Here is a 17,605-nt window from a genome sequence, read left to right as displayed (position 1 = left end):
CATTATGTTTTCCAGGCCTCTGGTGTTTGTTATGCTGAGTTCATACAAGCTGGTGTCTTTGGGAGACACAGAACATATTGAGATGAAATATTAGCACTGTGCTCCATGGGATGGCAATGGGAGAACATAAGCTGAAGCATCATAAACTGAACCAGAAGTGGTTTATGGGCTGCCACCAACCTAGAAATGAGATTCACAGCCCAGATCCAAATTTTTCAAGACTGTACTTGTACTAAGGAGTCAGCAGGTATCATCCCAGATTCTGCTCTTGCTCCATCCCTTTCAGACATGCTGGTGGATGCTGCAATCCTGCCATCCCTCTGCTCAAGGATATATCACAGCTGAGTCTGAACAGCCTCCCTTCTTCCTTCAGGGGTGCAGTATCAGTCAGTAATCTGGGCTTTGCTGTGGTATTGGTGCAGAATGGAAGTGTCAATGATTCTGTGCTGCCCCAGCATCACCCATTGACCTCACTTACCCATAGTTCTCCCCTGGTGTTTACAGCTGACCTGCTGGGCTGTTGTGGGGCTGGTAATATCATCACTGGGGGGTTTGTTATGCTCAAAGGGGTTAGAAACTATAGAAGCAGCTTGTTTGGGGTTTTTTTATAATTTGAAACCAAATCTGCCCCATCCCCCAGCTGTTAAAGCTTAGGAATAATGAAGTCTTAACTGCTGACACTCTCCTGGAATTGCAGAAATTTGAAAGACTGATAACCTTTCCACCCAACTTTGTAAGTAGCTTTTGAGACTGAAATCTGCTGTGAGAGCTGCTCTTGTCTGCTGAGCCTGAGCCCTGGGCGGGTTTGCACAATAGGTTATGAACCCTCAGTAATAAGGATTTATGATGGGAATCCTGCTATATTCTTAATTATACTCCTGCTGCAGGGTGTCATTATAGTGCACTAATGCCCTCCATATGGCAGATAGCATGAGTTTGGTTCTGTGTGGTTTTATTTAATTACAGACCTTTATCTGAGTAACTTCACTGCTCAGAGTCTGAGGCCTGTGCAGGTGCACTGCAGCTCCTCTTCCTGGTGCTCAGGAATCACTGGTGATTTTTAAGTTGCCAGTTTGGGAAGGGGCCACAGAGGAAGCAGAAGATGTTGATGTCACACAAGGTGGTGAGGCCCTGGCACAGGGTGCCCAGAGAAGCTGTGGCTGCCCCTGGATCCCTGGAAGTGTCCAAGGCCAGGCTGGACAGAGCTTGGAGCAACCTGGGACAGTGGAAGGTGTCCCTGCCTGTGACAGGGAGTGGGACTGAATGATCTCTAAGGACCCTTCCAACCAAACTGTTTGAGGACTCTGTGATTTTTAGTTCTCTCAGGATGACCTTGCTGTGTCCTTGGCAGTCTCTGGTGCTGCGTGCAGAGACTGAGAACAAACTTGTGCATTTGCATTGATTGTGACTGTAAGGTGAGTTTTTATGAAGCCTCTTCCAGACAGCTCCAGGAGAATTGAGATTCCTCCAAGACTGGGTGAGTGTCACCCTGGCAGAGTCTCCTCTTCAAATGAAGCTCCTTCCCTGTGTGTGAGCAGACAGCCCATGTTGTGGGAAGCTCTTTATTCTGGGGACAAAAGCACCGGGGCTGGTTTAATTGCCCTCAGTCTCTCTCAATGGATTCACTGGCTTCAAACTTCAGCAGTGGCTCTAGGGAAGAAAAGCTGGAGAGATCAAATGGATACCATGGCTTGACATCCATCAGGGCATGGGGTGGAACAGAGCACATCAGGGCTGGCTGTGGAGTGGGGCCTCTGTAAGGAGAGGTGTCCCAGGGGCTTCACTGCTCTCTTCACTGTCCATCTCTGGGTCCCTGCTGCTCCTGCAGCCTGGAATCAGAGAAAAGGAGACATCCTGCATCCCCATGAAGCCATTGGCTGCTCCTGCCATGAGCACTGTAAGGTGAGGAATTGCAGTGCAGGACTCTGGTGTGGAAATGTCTCCTGTCCTGCAGCAGGACAGACCTCAGCATGCCACGAGGCTGGCTTGGCCTCAGTGGCCTTCTGCAAACAAATGCCTCTTCTCTGTTAGCAGAACTCTGCTCGGGATAGTTTGTTTTGAGTCAGGTTCTGTTTTGGAGTCACTGGCCAGTTGCTATGTTCTTCCTGTGGCCGCCTGCCTGCCTGGAAGAGCTCACCCTGGCTGGACTCTTGGCCGCACCCAGCTCCTTTTTTTGGGACATTTGTATCTTTCACCAAATGTAGGCAAATGTGAAAATAGATCCAAGAGCTCCAATCCTGGTGACTGCTCCACAGCTCCTTCCGGTCACATTCCTGCTTTGGGACACTCCTGTCCTTGCAGCCTTTCCTTCTCCCAGAGTACTTTAGCTGTGCTGGAGTTTCTCCTTCCCTGGTGGGGTTTCAGGGCTCATTGGCCAAAACACTGTCCCAGCATGGAGCCAGCTGTCCTTATGCATTAGGGATAACAGATATGGTTATAGTAATTTAGGAAGCAGAAGCATTTGGTGGTTTTATTTCTGTGGGTGTAAAACAAATAAACCATAAAATCCCCACCCCAAACCGACCCCACAGCACAACCAGAGATGGGCACTGGGTACTTCAGTGGAAAAATACAGGTTAAGCCAAAACAAATCGGAACTGAGTGTTCAGGCTACAACTAAGTCTGAGCTGCAGCGCTATATTTAAACATGGTATTTTTGTATTTTAATAATTAACCAGTGGGAAAGAACAGCCTAAAAAACTGTAGCGTAGGCTATTTTCAAGGTATCTTCTCTTCAACCCCATGTTCATGCTGGAGTGCAGCTGAGGAAAGGCTGCAGAGGACAGGGATGCTCTAAAGCATTGGTTCCCTCTCCAGGTTTGTCCTTCCCCTCATTCTTCTCCTTGCAGCCTCCTAACAGTTAAATCAAGCTGGTCAGCCATAAATCTATGTTTGAGGTGGTATTTGAGTCTTTGAGGTGTTTGGTTTTCGTGGAGAGCTGAGGGCAGGGCAGGATTCCCTCTGCATTAATGGTAATATCTGGAACTGTGTGTAACCATGACCGACGCTTGGCAGAGGAGGGCTGTGAAAGGTAATCCTCTGCCACGTGATTGTTTCATTTCCATTCAGTTTTATATGGCACAAGGCGATTCCCTGCTTTTGAGGAAAAGGTCGTGGGTGTTTCAGTGCTGCAGAGGCACCTGCAAGTCCTCACAGTGGTGTTGGGACTGCAGAGCTGGCAGTGCTGGGGACTGAGCCTGGACAGCATCAAGTCTCTCTCAAATTAGGAGAGGGCAGCACGATGGAAACAAAGGAACTTGGCTTCAGAGTTAATTTGCAATTTGAATCCAGCTAGAGATTCCCAGACAAGAGCAGCTCCAGCTCAGAGATGTAGCTTGTCCTGAAGCTGATGGACACCAGTCTGCAGAGTTTAATGTCCTTAAACTTCTGAGGCTTGAACTGAATTGACCTCAAGACCCAAATTGTGCAGCAATCACTCAGGGTTGTGGCAGTGTCCCAGAAATCCTCTGCAGCTCAGGCTCAGTGCCTGTCCATGGAAGGGAGTAGAACAACCAGTGCCAGAGCCCATGGTGTTTCCTAGGCATGGGGCTGATTCTGCACCATCCCTGTATTTCCCTCCAATCCTGCATGGCCATAATGTCCTGATGGTACTTGAGGGCACTGAAATTCAAAGGTTTTGCTGGAGAGCATTTGCTGCTTTGGGGGCAAAACCATGTGTTGTGGTGGTTCTTGCTGAAATGAGCCTGGCAGGGCTCAGAAGTCTCTCAGCAGTTCCAGCAAAGGTCACATTCAAGTCCTGGCTGTGTCCAGAGGCAGGGGAGCAAGGAATGCTTTTGCCTTAGGACAGGACCCATGCATCCAGTGCCTCCAAACCCCTCCTAACTGGAATTTCTTTTTAGCTCATACTTCCCTCTTCTGCTTTATGTGTTGGGATTCTGATTGTTTTCCCAGGCTGATTTGCAAATCTCCCAGTAAATGGGCATTAAGCCAAACAGAGGTGCTCATCCTCATGGTTTTCCAGGGGCAGAGGACCTACATCCTTAATAGCTCTGTTACATCTCACACCAGTGCCTTGTCCCTGGTGAGATTTACACCTCAAGTGCCGTGCCCACTGTTCCCTGCAGGCAGGAGGGCCTTCATGGAGATCTGCCTTGGCAGGAGCCTTGTAAGAGGTTTTTTTGTTTCACCAAAGCCCTTCTCTAATGGAGCTCAGCTCCAAGCTGCCCCTGAGTGTGCATAGCAGTCAGATCCAGCCTCTCACAGCATTCCTGGGAGTCCCTTGCAGCATTTCCTTGCAGCTGCACCCAGCAGAGCATCACACTGGGAGCCAGGCTGGACAGAGGCAGCCGGGGGTGAGGTCCAGGGAAACTTGGACTCCTACCCTAAATGTGTCCTTAAATGACCCAGAGAAAAAAAGTTGAGTAAGAGTTGAGGTTTATTCCCCCACTCTGTGGCCAGTCACTTTGCATTCAGCAGCAACCACTCAGAAGTGCCTCGCAGGGTGTTTGCTTGGGAGATTTCTGTTTGGGAATCTCACTGGAGGCACTTTTTGCTTTTTCTTTTTTTTTTTTTTTTTAATTTCTGCACGGTTATAGACTGAGGACTGGGATAAGCAACCAGCCCTGAGCCTCTTGAGTGTGTTGTTGCTTTTTGGGAAACAGTGGGGTTCAGTGCTGAGAGTATTGAAGGGTCTGAACTGACCAACTGAGGTGAAGTTTGTTAGGTGTTTCCTCTTACAAACCTGGTAATTGTCAGTTCTCCCTCTGTACCACTGCACTGGAAACCTCTATTTAAAAATTCTGCTCAAGAGCTGCTTGAAAAGTTTCTCATTTAAGGAAGTCTCCTGAAGGTTCACTGGAAATTGCAACTTGGATTAATTTATTCTTTTGTGTGTGCTGCAAATGCAGCCATTTCTAGGCAGCTCTTAAGTGGACTCAGACCCACTCCAGCGTAGTTTGTACCTTTTCTTCCTCATTGCCTGAGGTTTGCCTGGAGCTGTGGACTGTGAATCGTTTCTGTCAGAGATGAAGCTGTCTCCTGCTCCCTCTCCTGGGTCCTTCATGCATTTGCCCTGTGATTCTGCTATCCCAAATGATCTATTTTCAGGCCCTTTGGAAGCACCTGCTCCAGTGGGAGCACAGCTCCGTGTGCAGCATTGCGAAATGTAGTGGTTTAAAAAATAAGCCAAAACCTGCCCAACAAAACTCAGTGTGGAAAAGCCCAAGCTTGCAGTCTGCTTGCTGGGAAGGAGTTGGTGACAGTGTTGCTGTGGCTTTGCTGCTGCTGGAGGGGGCCTGTGTGCTCATGTGGGGTGAGCTGAGGTGTTTGGGGCTCCTTCCTTCCCCCAGGCTGTGCTCCAGAGGGATGGTTATGTTGAAGCTTTTTATTTCCAGGCACTGGCAAGCTGTAGAAGGGAAGGTTCTGCAGAGCCTCAGCCTCTGCATATCCCTTGTGAGCCATCCATCCCAACAAAGAGTTACTCAGGCAAGGTTAGTCAGGCAAGGTGTTCAGGGTACCTCTTCTGGTTCAGAGGTATCTTAACATCCTTCCCTGGCTTTTTTCAGCTGTCACGTGGGAGGTGAAATCCTGGGCTGTCTTTGCCTTTTGCTGAGGCTTTATGAATAATGCAACACGTGCTTTTTTTTTATTTTATTTCCAGATTGAAAAGATCATGAGTTCCATCGGTGAAGGCATTGACTTTTCCCAGGAGCAGCACAGGATCTCAGGTAGTGTACCCAGCATGTGTCTGTCTGTCCTGGCTGTGCTCTGCACACAAACAAGGTGCTGGCTCCTGCATGGGGATCTCTTTATCCTGCTTTGGCTCTGGGAGGGAGAGGAATGCTCTCTGGCACAGGAGCAGCAGACCTGGGGTTCCCACATGATGCTCAGTGCTGCTGCCAGCAATTTTAATTCAACACTCCTTGGGAAGATTCATTCAATTTTACAGAACGCAGCTGCGGGATTGTCCTCCCGGCTCTTTCTGTGAGGGCAGCAGCTGTGCTGAGCAGGGCTGGGTGGTGCTGCTGGTGGGTCAGTGTGTGTCTCATGGTGGCCATGCCCTTTGGACGTGGTTAATGTGCCAGGTGCCTCAGGGAGGGTGATCCTGGGCACTTCTGAATGCAACCTGTCGGTATTGATACCCACTGAACAAGGCTCTTGGAGCGTGCTTAAAACATTAATTCTCTTCTCTGCCTTTGAATTGTGAGCAAAAGCAGAACTCAAGCTTGCTGGAGAGCTGCCACCACGAGGGATTCTGTCCTTTTAAATCCTTCACCTCCAGACTGCTGCAGCAGAACAGCTCTGACTCCGGGTGGGCAGCAGCTCCTCCTGATGAGATGCTAATGCAGATCCACACACGCAGCTCACATGGGCTGTGACAGAGCTCACCTCATACCCTTTTGTCTCTCAGGTTTTTGCTTAGGTGAGGAGGTGTTCCCAGTGGGAGTTTACCCTGATTCAGGCTCTGCATTCCAGGGTCAGGTGGCTTTGCAGAGGAGTTGAAGCTGTGTGGGTTTGTGCTCAGGCACCCTGCTCTGACAGCCCTCCCTGCGCCGGTCCGGGCTGTGACGGATCGATAGCGCCAGGGAAAGGTCTGACATGGAGGGGAGAGGAGGAGCCAGACTTCCTGCAGACCTGCAGCTGTGCAGGGAGTGCTCAGCAAGATGGACACCCTGCAGCAGGTGGGCACGGGAGCTGCCGTGTCCTGGAGCTGAGGGTTTTCCCGCAGGCTGTGCTCTGTCACGCTCGGTTTGGGATCCCTCGTGTGCAGATATCTGCTGGGCACATTCCCTGTTTGTCCTTCCTTTCCCTGGAGCAAGCTGGGCTCTCCCACCCCATTGCTGGGAGCTCCCACACATTTGGCTTTTCCTCCTCAGTGCTTTGTGGGGCTGTTGTAATGCTTCAGGTCATGGTAAATGTGCAGGGAGCTTCAGGGAACTTCCCAAATGCTCTCTCATCCTCAAAAATACGATATTTAAAGATACTGAGGCTCCTGATTATTTTGGGGTCTGGAAAGGTAAAATGCCTCGTTGGCAGTTCCTGTGGGAATGAGTGTGTTTGGAGCTCTTTGTATGAGCAGTTTCTGCATAAAACAGCCTCATGTCTGGGGAAAGAAGCAGGTAAGGGCTGGCAAGGGCTTCTCAGAGCTTGGGCAGTCAAGGAGCACCTTCATTTTAGGGATACCAGCCTCCACCTGCCTTAAAGGAGGCCTTGGAACAGATGTTGGTGTCTCTCTGCACCAAATGTCCACAAGCAAACGGCAAGATGTTGGTCCAGCACAACCCACACTCTGATTTCACCTCCAGACAGGTGCAAGCTTCACACTGAAGGTCATTACTGAAACAATAATATTTGAAAGCCCCTTCTGAACCCTGGCAGCCTCTTTCTCTCTGTGCTGTGGGACTTGAGGAGAACCTTGCAGGAGCACTGCACTGCTGTCCTTCTGTCTGTGAGCTTTGGGAATGCTCTCATCATTCTGACTCTGCCCACTGGTTCCCCCTTTGCCAGCTGCAGGCTTCTCAAAGGCAGGATTCCCAGAATGTGGAGCATAAGTGGAAGGCTGGAGCTAAGAAACAGGAGTTTTTTTCAGTCAGAAGTTGTGATCAGCATCTTGCCAGGGGACACAAGTACTGTGATTCTTCTGTTCTTGTGTCATCCTTGTAACACACGAATAACAGATGTATTTGGGGCACCTTTATTTTCAGCCTGGGATTTATTTTCAACCTGTTCTCTTTTTATTTTTAAAGGAAACCCCTTCATTCCCTCCCTCCAAATACTTTTCCCTCTTCATTATGTCATGACTTGAAGGGCTTTTGTAAACGGGAAACCTGCACTTGATGTCACTATAGGTTTCCCTTTTAAAAGCAGAAATGCATTTACAAGTGTATACAAGGCTGAATAGAGTAAATAATTTTAAAAATTAAATTCAGGAATTCAGGGGCAGGAGCTGCTGTGGTTTCATTCCCCCTGCCAATACCCCGACAGCTCCCAGGAATGCTGTGGTAGGCAGCAGGCACTTCCTCACCTCTCTCTTGATAAATTAATTCTGAGCCAGCCACAAATCACTTGGATCTGTCAAAGCAGACCTGTGACATCATCTTTTTAAACCCCCAAGCCATGTTGTCCATCATCGAGTAAATATTGAGGAGTCAGTGATTTCCACTGGAGAGTTACGGAGCTGCTGCCTCCCTCCCGGCGGGTGGGAGCGCTGGGAGGGGGGAGAGGATGAGGAGAAGGGAGGGACAGCGTGGGGCTCGCCGGCTCAGACAAAGCCGCCGCTGCAGCCGCCGGGAGCACAGGGACCAGCGGGGGAGAGGATGGAGGGGAGGATGGAGAGCAGGAGCTCCTGGCACACAGTCCGGGTTTAGCTGCTGCCCCGGAGCATGGGCTGGCTCAGGGGAGGGAGGCAGGAGGCTTTTGTGATCTCGGCGTTGCTGGAAGGACCGGCCGGCGCTCCCGAATACCCGGCACAGGAGCAACCCCCTGGACCAGACAGCAGGAATTACCCCAGCAATCTGCAGATGACACCGTGAGCTCTGGGTGTGCAGCCATTGCAGCAGAGTGGGGAGGGATGGCTGGAAGGTACCAAACTGCTTCAGCTGACCTGAAGGTTCAAAGGAAGCAAACGGGGGTCTCCTGATCATCCTTTTCTTTGCATCCATGCTGGAAACAGACGTGCCAGGGAACCTGAAAATCTGCCTGTCTTGCATAGCAAATTCCCTGATGAAAAGGAGATCTCTGAACTTTTTTTTGGTCATACTTAAGGTCTTGAGCTTTCCCAGAGGAGAGTAACAAGTCACTGGACTCATCCCAGGGGGGTGAGCGAAGGGAGAGCTCATCTGCAAAGCTTCCGTAGGTGTTGGGAGGAATCTCCTTTATCAGAGGCTGAGGGGAGGTGCCAGGGCATGGCTCGGACTTGAGCTGCTGCAGGAGGAGGAGAGGGTGTGCTTGCATTTGCTTTTTTCCTTTTGCCGTGGCTCGGAAGCAGGGAACCGAAATGCCTCCTTCCTGCAGAGCTGCTCCCTGTCTGAGCGAGGGGCTCGATGCGGCGGCTGCGCTCAGCCGAGGAAAATGAAGGAAGGGCAAATCCAGGTGTGCACCCAACACCTGGCAGGACCAGCAGTGTTGGGTGAGAAGAGTCCCGGCTCTGCTGTCACAGGGTGCAGTGGTGGGGCTGGGCCGTCTGTGGCCAGCGTGCTGGAATGCCAAGAGGTCCTGGCAGCGTGCTGGAATGCCAAGCGGCCGGATCGCTGGTAGAATGACAGAGCCAGGGCTGCCGGACATGTGCCTGGGGACCTCATAACGCAGTAACAGCGAGACGAAGCCCCTGCCGTGGTTTGCCTTTCTCAGGACTGCTGGGGAGGAAGAGCATGAGCCCTTCCTCTCCGCTGCTGCAGTCTGTGCTTCCTTTGTCTTGCGTGTCTTCCCGCGGACAGCCGCTCTGCCTGGACTCCTGCTGCTTTCCCGAGCCGTGTCCGAGCTGGCTCGGCTGCATGAAGCTGTTTCTCTCAGGCTGCTCCGTGCTCCCCGCCGAGCCGGGGCTGCGTCCAGAGGTGTGCGGATGAGAGGACTGGCACAACTCCGCTCCCTTCCCTCGCACCTGCGACTGCCTGGGAATGCCTCGGGTTGAAGTTTGCTGCTCTCCTCCCGCCCCCTTCCGCTGAGCCAAGGAGTGGATCCGCATCCCCGTGGGGTTGGGCTTCATGTGCTTGCCTGGTGAGGAACTCGCGAGCCCTGACAGCAGTGCCTGTGATCTCAGCGCCCCAGCAGCGCCTCTGAACCTTTGCCCGGGAGAGGAGTTTCTTTTCTGAGTGTGAACTGCGGTACAGATTTGCACCCAGAGCCCGCGGAGGCACTGCGAGCTTGTTGTCCATGCTCTGTGCACACAAGAGGAATTGTCTGCCCGCTGATTTGTTGTACTCTGAGCATAATTTTTTGAGTTTCTTTATGGTAATGACTATGATGTGGCAATGCCATCTGTCCTCCTCAGAGTGCCGCTGCTACCGCCTGAACGGTTTCTCCCTGTTCAAGCGGCTGCCGATTCCTCTCTCGTCAGGTTCGCGGATGCTGGAGCAGAGTGTCGGGGAGTGGCTGGAGTCCATCGGCCTGCAGCAGTACGAGAGCAAGCTGCTCCTGAATGGCTTTGATGATGTTCGCTTCCTGGTAAGTGCTCAGCAGGACTGTGGCTTCTAAGGGATGGGTTGGCCAAAGCTCCCCGTGTCACCGATGCCCCATGTGGGCACCGGGCAGAGTTAGGTTCTCCCACCCAGCACGATGATCTTGGGGAGGTGTAGAGGGTTGGACAGAAGGAATAGATGAGGGTTGTGTTGGGTCTTCGCATTTAGTTCTGGTGTTGTTGGCTTTTTGCTGTAATTTTGATAGAAAATTTTATTTAATCTGCCCCCTAAATCTTTACTATCCAACTTACTCCAGAAATGGGAGCTGAAATTCACTGGTATTTTGACAGAACCCCTGAGCAGTCTGTGCTCTGGGCTGTGAAGGAGGCAGCAGACCTCTTGTTGGAACTATACTTGCTCAGAGCATGCAGGCAGTATGTTAATGAGCTGTACCTAATTGCATTGACACTGTTGGCTCTGAAACCTAATGATGACGACATGGTAATGCTCAGTGGTGAGGGGTTTTAATAACCAGTGTCTAGAAACTTAAAGCCGTGTGGTGTAAAAATCCAAGAACTCGTGTGGAATGATGAACTGCAAAGAGGGAGTATCTTGGGGCTGCAGGAGGGTTCTCCCTGCATGGCTTAAAGAAATGCCTTTAAACTTGGAGTCAGAGTTTGGCAAATAACAAAAAATGTATGTAAACCTTTGGAAAAGTAATTTTGGCTAATGCAGCATCCTGCCTTGGAACAGGAGTGAGGACATCTCTAATGCTGGGGACAGTGCAGAGAGGTGACATCAGGAGGATGTGAGCTGGGTGAGGGGATTTGGGAACACACAGTGGCCATCACTGGTGGGGAGGGTACTGGGGGCAGCTGGAGAGAGACAGAGACTAGGAAAGGGCATGGATGGAGGCTCAAGGAAGAATACACCTGAGCAGCATCTGTTGTGCTACTTAAAGGCAGGGTGTAATTGTACTTTAAAAGGTGACCTGGCCAGGAGGATAAATGTTGTGGGATCTGTACAGCTGTGGGATCTATCCTGGTATCCACAGCAAGCAGCCAGGCCATTTGTCTTCCCTTCCCCTGGCAGGGCCAGCACTCCCCTCCAGAGCTGGCGTTTGCTGTGGTTTTCATCCCGTGTCCCACCTGGCCAGTCCCAAACCTTAGTGGATTCTTGGCCAGGGATGTGTGAGGGTTCAGCATCCCTGTGTGTGCTGGGACTGTATGGAGATGGTACAACACATTCAAAAGAAATAATCCTGTAGATCCTCTTGGGATCCCCTGCTGATGGATCTGTGATCATTGCAGGGTGGATGGCTGCTCTCACCCAGGAGCTGCAGATAAAACACATTTCCCTTCCCTGGCCAGGGGTGATGGACCTCACTCAGCTCCGAACTCCAGTAGCAAAAGTTCTTCTGTTGTTCTTCTGTGTGGTGGTGTTGGGTACGTGGTAGAATTTGCTTTCTTCATGGCTGGACGTTTTTCTTCCCTGTCCAGTGCTGGGTGGTTGCTCTCAGTGCAGCAGGCAGCTGCTGCTGGATTCAGGGGATGGGACACTCATTTGCTCATTCCTCTCAAATTTAAAAGGTCAAATGATTTCACAAAGATTTCCTGCAAACCCCCGCTGATTTCCATTTTGCTGCTTATCACTTTTCCTAGGGAATTGACCCTGGCACCCGTGCCAGCCCTGGCTTTAAATCCATTCATCCCAGCCCTGAGAGCTCCAAGCTAATACATCAGCCCAGTAGGAAAGTTGAATTATTTAGAATCTCTTCCTGTGTGGTGTTCCTTGCCTTCAGCTTCTGGTGTTGGGGAAGCAAAATCATCAGATACAGCACAAGTGAGGAACAAGTAGTTAATTTGATTCTAGTGGTGTTTTTAATGTTCTTGGATGAATTATTAAAACTGCTGTGAAGGCTGAAGCTGGGCAGAGCAGGGGCTCAGGATGTCAAGCTGTAAGCATTGGGCTGCCCAGTCCTCTTCTTTGCACAACCATTGCTTTATTGGCTGCCCCTTCCAGTCACTAACAGAGAATATTCCAAACTAAGTGCATTACTTTCCTGGAGTTAAACAGTTTCTATGAAGGGATTAGTCCCTCTTAGGGCCTCCCTGTGTTCAGTATTTCAAGGTCCAAAGAATGCTGGGTAATGGTTTGCAAATCTCCAGGTGGGTTATGAGGTTAATTAAGTTTTAGTAGCCCAGACTAGGAAATTGGAGTCCTTTGATATGAAAACACTTGCTTTCTGTGCAGGATTTTACTCAGCATCGCTCCCTGCTAGGGGTGCCAGGATGCTCCCTTTGCTCCAGGGTTCCCAGGTGCCTTTTGGGGGTAAACCAGGAGCTTTGTAGGATCAAAGTGTTCAGTGTACAGCGGTGGTGCAGCTGCAGAGCAGAGCAGTGTCCTAAAAGAGTCCTTTAATTACTGAGGAAGATACTCAGCCCGTAGTAGATACTCAGAGGGTTAAGAACAGTCTAACAAGGAGCATGTCCTGTCACTGTAGCAGGGATGGGTGAGAGCTGGTGTGTGCAGGCACTGGGGTGCTTGGTGCTGCTCTTCACTGAAGAAACAGAGGTTTAAAGTGCCCTGTCTGCCCTGGAGTTGGGGCAGGGTTGTGAGAGACACAAACTGGGGATGCTGGGCTTGCTGGTGCTCTGGTGGCCTGTACTGCAGCCAGGTCTGGTTTCAGGAATTCTTGATTCCCTGGGTGTTTGCAGCTGGCTCCTGTGTTAATCTGTGCCCTGTGTCACAGGAGCCTTTACCCCCAGGTAGGGAAATGATTCATGAGCACACCGTGTGTAAAGGGAGTTGGAAAAGTGCTCTGTAAGTATATTTGGCTTCTTAATTAGATATTAATATAGGAAGGCAGAAACACGTGTTGTTTCCAAAAATAATAATTCTGTTATTTTCAGAACTCCAGGAGTTGGGGATTAGGGGATTAGCTGTGCTCTGGCCACGTGCTGACCATCTCACTGGACAGGCTGCCCCTCGAGTGGGCAGCAGGGAGGGCCTGAGGGTCCTGCTGCTCTCAGGGTCTGCTGACCAACAGCTGAGAGAGGCTCAGGGGACCCACAGCTCCCACAGGTGACAGTGGGAGCCACGAGTGTCTCACAGGCTGTGCTGTGAGAGGGAAAGGTGCACTGGAGCCTCCTCTCTGCTCCTGGGAGTTCCAGCTCTGCATCTGGGACAAAGTTAATCTCGATCAAGCGTTGGGTGGGTATCGCTGGCACAAGTCAGCAGGATTATTGAGACATGGATGTGATGTGACGTTGGAGTGTCCTCGCCCATGTCTGTGTTCCTGGGAAGGACCAAGGTCTACACAGATCTTGGATTGTGTAATCTTTTGGCTTGGTTGAGGGAAGAAAGGGGTGATAAGAGATGGACTTAGGTAGCTTTAGTTTTCTAAAACATTGAGTTCTCTTTCCACATCTGCATATTGGGCCACATCTCTCTGCAGAAATTCTTTACTCCCTTCAAGTTGCCTACAGTAGCTACACTGTGTTTATGGACAAGGCAGAGAAGATGCTTTCCCTGTTATTCTGCCACTCTTGAGCACAAACCCCACTGTCCAAGACAGCAGCTTCTTTCCTTCACCCTCTGTGTTGCCACTGAGTGACCTTCATGGCCAGCACCACTGCCATGGGCAGTCAGACTGGGACACTCAGCTGCTGCTTTTCATATGGAGCTGGAATTGGGCAGCAGCCTGTGCAGGCAGCTGGGATTAGGAACAGCTCAAGTGGAGATAGTGCTTCCAATTCTCCTTTCCTGCTCTGCAGCCCGCTGGGATTCCTTCATCAGAGGGGAAAGTTTATCTGTGCGTGTGGTGGGTGAGCACAACTGAGGCGAAGCTGCTGGCAGTGGCTGTGCTGTCCTTGACATAGCAAAAATACAGCTCTGCAAGTGGGATAAAACCCTCAGCAGTGCTGCCTGCCAAATGTGAACAGCTCCAGTGAACCAGGAATGCCCACCCCACCACCCAGGAGGAGCAGCACTGCTGCCTCCCACGTGGAGCAGCCCTGTAGTCCCATTGCTTCATCCCTCACCAGAGGAGGGAAATGAAAGGTCAGATCACAAAACTGCAACAGTGAGTGAGAAGTGTCATCCAGAAAAGTGCACAATAAATGGACTTAATTGTCCTTGGCGGGTAATGAGTCAGGGAGCTGGGAGAGCAGGAAAAATGTCACAGGGATATGGACCAAAAGGGATTCTGCTGCTCCTGGAGCTTGGCCCCATCATGTCTGCTGTGCTCACTGGTGCATCTGCCACAGATGCCGCCTTTGGGAAGTGAGTTGGAAATGGATTTTGGGATGTCCAGTGCATTCCTGGTCCTTGCAGCAAACAGGGATTAACCCAGGGAAACAGCAGGCTGGATGCTGCCCGTCTGGAGAAGGCAAGGATGTCGCCACTGTAATGAGAAGGAATTGCAATAACTGGTGGTGGAATTCCCCCACAGAAGTGCGGAAGGAAATGCCATTACCTGTTCCCTCACACGGTGTTTTGTGATCCCACAGATCCCATAAAGGTATCTGAGGTGCTTGCAAAAGCTTTCCCCTTCCCCTGGAGGGTGGGATCTTGCTGCTGCCCCAACAGCTTCCTCTGGGCTGACATCTGAGAAGGGCAAACCCCGCGTGCTCTGGCAGTTGTACCAGTGTTCTGGAGCTGAACTTTTTATTCAGTTCAAAGATATTGTGATTCACAAATGAGCAGGTAAAAGAGAACATAAACCATTTTTTATGGCTTTTTTTTATTGTTCAAGCCTGGATTCCCATGGAGTGTGTGGAAAGCAGCTAATGCTGATTCAATGAGACAGCGTCAGAAAGGGAAATCTGTTCTCTGTGTGTAGTGCCCTGGGCTTCTCTGGGGGATTTTATTTATTTTTTTATAATTGGGGAGAAGTGGTAGAAAAATGATGGTGGTGGAAGAACGACGTGTCCGCAAATAATTTAGAGTACTGACATTAATTTGATTAAATGCAATTCAGAGCCATGTTAGACTAGCCTGCGGTGGTGTTCACTAATGGAACAGCCTTTACTTCCCTTTCTCCTCTCTGTGTGTGCAGGCAAAAACAGGATAAACGTGGAGCTGAGGCCTTGCCTCAGGTTGGCCCACCTGGGCTGGGTGTGTGAGCTGAGCTCGGCACCTCCTGCCTACCCAGGACAGCCCTATGCACATCTAATGGGATACAAACAGAGCTTAGTCTCCTTCTCTCTGCAGCTCCTGGGATTGGGGTGTGGGCTGACACCTTCATGATCTCATTCTCACCTGATACCTGCCCTGCTGGAGCACCAGCATCTCCTGTGTCCTCAGTCACTCAGCCCTGCCTGATCCAGTTCCGAACAGCCCAGCTTGGCGCACAGCTGCTGGTCCCCTGGGCAGCAGCCAGGCTTTGGACATGCTCTGGGAATGTGTCTGCCCCAGAGCTTTTTTCTATTTTCATGTAGAACTTGTCATTTTACAGTAGCCATTCGGGGAAAACTGCACTGACGTATTCTGGTAGTGGTTTGCACCCAGGAATGATCTGTGAGGAACAGGGACCCACCAGACCCCTGACAGGGATTTACTGCATCTGTTCTTGCTGAAACACTGCAAGAACGTGGCCTGACCACAGATGGGATTTCAGTGCAGATTCAGGTGAGCCCTGTGTAACTCATGCCTGGGCTGTGTCAGGCTGGAACTGGAGCAAGCTCTGCTCAGCTGGATAGAAGCTCTGGGTGGCTGTTTCTGGATTTGGTCACTGCTGCCAGCCCCCAGGAACACGTGCCAGGGTCCCCAGACTGATTGTGCAGCCCTGCATGAGCCCCTAAGAGTGGAGTTGGACCCTGGGGTGGGGGTCTTTGCCAACCCCCTGAGTGGGAATTGCTTCAGAATTCAATTAAATGAATTTTGTTTGACATCTCCCCAGTGGGTTCTGGCTGGGCCTTAGGAGGTTCCCAAGGACTGTGCTTTATCCACCATGGTTTGGATTTTCTCTGGAAGGGAACGGTGAGAGCAGAGGCATTCAGGGATCTGGGGCTGGAGGAAGTTTGAGGATCTTGGGAAATGCAGCAGAGCTGCACCAATTCCCCAGATAATAGGAACAAACTCCATGGGGAGCAGCGAAGTTGGAGTGGATTTTGAGGAGCAAAGTGGGTGGACCAGAAATGGCAATTTAGAGGATACTTACATTTGATTCATTAGTAGCTCCAGGCCCCATAAACATTAAAAAAGCCATTAAAGTTGCAGTTAATTTTTTTTCTCTCAATAAAATTGCCTGAACTTGACAACCATGACCGATTCCCTCCGTTGCCATTGTCACACTGCCAGTCTGCATGGGGAAGAAAATTAAACAAAAATGAAGTGGCTGTATGCTAATCTCAGATTTATTGTAGGGTTTTGTGTATGAGCCCCTTTCCCAGTCAATGCTCTGTGAAGAGCTGGGGCTTCGTCATAATGCCTGTGGCCAAACAGATCCTTTCCTCTGTGTTCCACTCAAGAACCCCAGACTGTAGATGCTGTTAAGGGAACTCACCAAACCCTGCAGCTCACAAGGCTAATTACAAACACAGATTTGTGTGACCAGATAGGGTCCCCCTGCTCTGAGGTCTGACTGTGCAGGGCCTAGTTGTGGGATCCTCACTCTGAGTCTGTGGTGAGCTGGACATGTCTCCATCTCCCACATCCAGGCTGCCAAAAGCAGAGCAATAGCAGTGACAGCAGAATCCTCAACAAGATGCAAATTGTCTCGAACGCACTGAAGGGAAAAAGAGCTTTGTATGCACTTTGTATGCACAGAGAGCCTTCAGCTCTCTCTCTGCTTGGGATGTCTGCAGCAGTATGGGAAAGCTGTGTTTGGGTTTTGCATCTGTTGCTTTTGATAGCAGGCACGTCCTGCTCCCTGTCCTGCCCATCTCTGCCCGTGCAGGGTGTGCTCACAGGCTGGCATCAGGGTCCATCCACTGCCGGCCCGGCCGCGCGTCCTGCACGGAACACTCGGTGCCTCGGGCCCTTCCTTAGCTGGAACGAGAGCATGGACAGACGCCAGGCTCTGGGGAAGAAGCAGCATCTGAAAATTGGGTAGTTAAGTGCCTGCAGAGTGTCCTGCTGGAGGAGGAATCTGGCAGATTTCGGCAGCGCCGCCTTTGGCACAGTCGCTTTGGGGTCACCTCGGTAGCAGGAGGGGATGCTGCCTTCTGCCAGGTAACCTCTGACTGTGCCTTTTTGCTTTAATGAGAAACCTGGAGCCTCACGGGCTGTTTAACTACAGTGCAAGCAGTGAGGCGTGACCAAAGCCAACCCTTTTTCCAAGAGCTCGTGTCTCTGCCGGTGGGTCGGCTGCACTGGCCTCCCACAGGGCTCCCTGTGAGGACATGGGTCACTGGCAGATCCCTGCCCTCTCTTGGGGCAGTGTGGAGGGCAGAGCCAGGGTTCAGGAATGTCCTTCAGGGTGCTGTGTATTTGTGCCTCTCCACAGAGGGGGCTCAGTTTGGCTGGGAGGAAGCTGAAGGCAGAGATGAAAGGCAGTCTGTGCCAGCTGGGACCCGGGATGGGAC

The 17,605-nt window shown here is 50.9% G+C and overlaps 1 protein-coding gene across 7 annotated transcripts in view; it reads left to right on the top strand.

The window, feature by feature from the left end:
* The window catches only part of ANKS1A (ankyrin repeat and sterile alpha motif domain containing 1A), a 77,409-nt gene that overhangs the window by 45,083 nt on the left and 14,721 nt on the right, over positions 1 to 17,605 (top strand). For all 7 annotated transcript variants that reach the window (XM_085083105.1, XM_085083104.1, XM_085083103.1 and 4 more), the window contains 2 exons: positions 5,621 to 5,687; positions 10,016 to 10,122. In XM_085083105.1, coding sequence (XP_084939231.1) covers positions 5,621 to 5,687; positions 10,016 to 10,122 — 174 coding nt within the window. The remainder of the gene's footprint in view (positions 1 to 5,620; positions 5,688 to 10,015; positions 10,123 to 17,605) is intronic.

This window comes from Lichenostomus cassidix, chromosome 26 (assembly GCF_008360975.1).
Source record: "Lichenostomus cassidix isolate B80296 chromosome 26, HeHo_3.0, whole genome shotgun sequence".
Lineage (NCBI taxonomy): Eukaryota > Metazoa > Chordata > Aves > Passeriformes > Meliphagidae > Lichenostomus > Lichenostomus cassidix.
The sequence above is the reverse complement of the archived record's forward strand: the minus strand, read 5'-3'. Positions and strand labels throughout refer to the sequence as shown.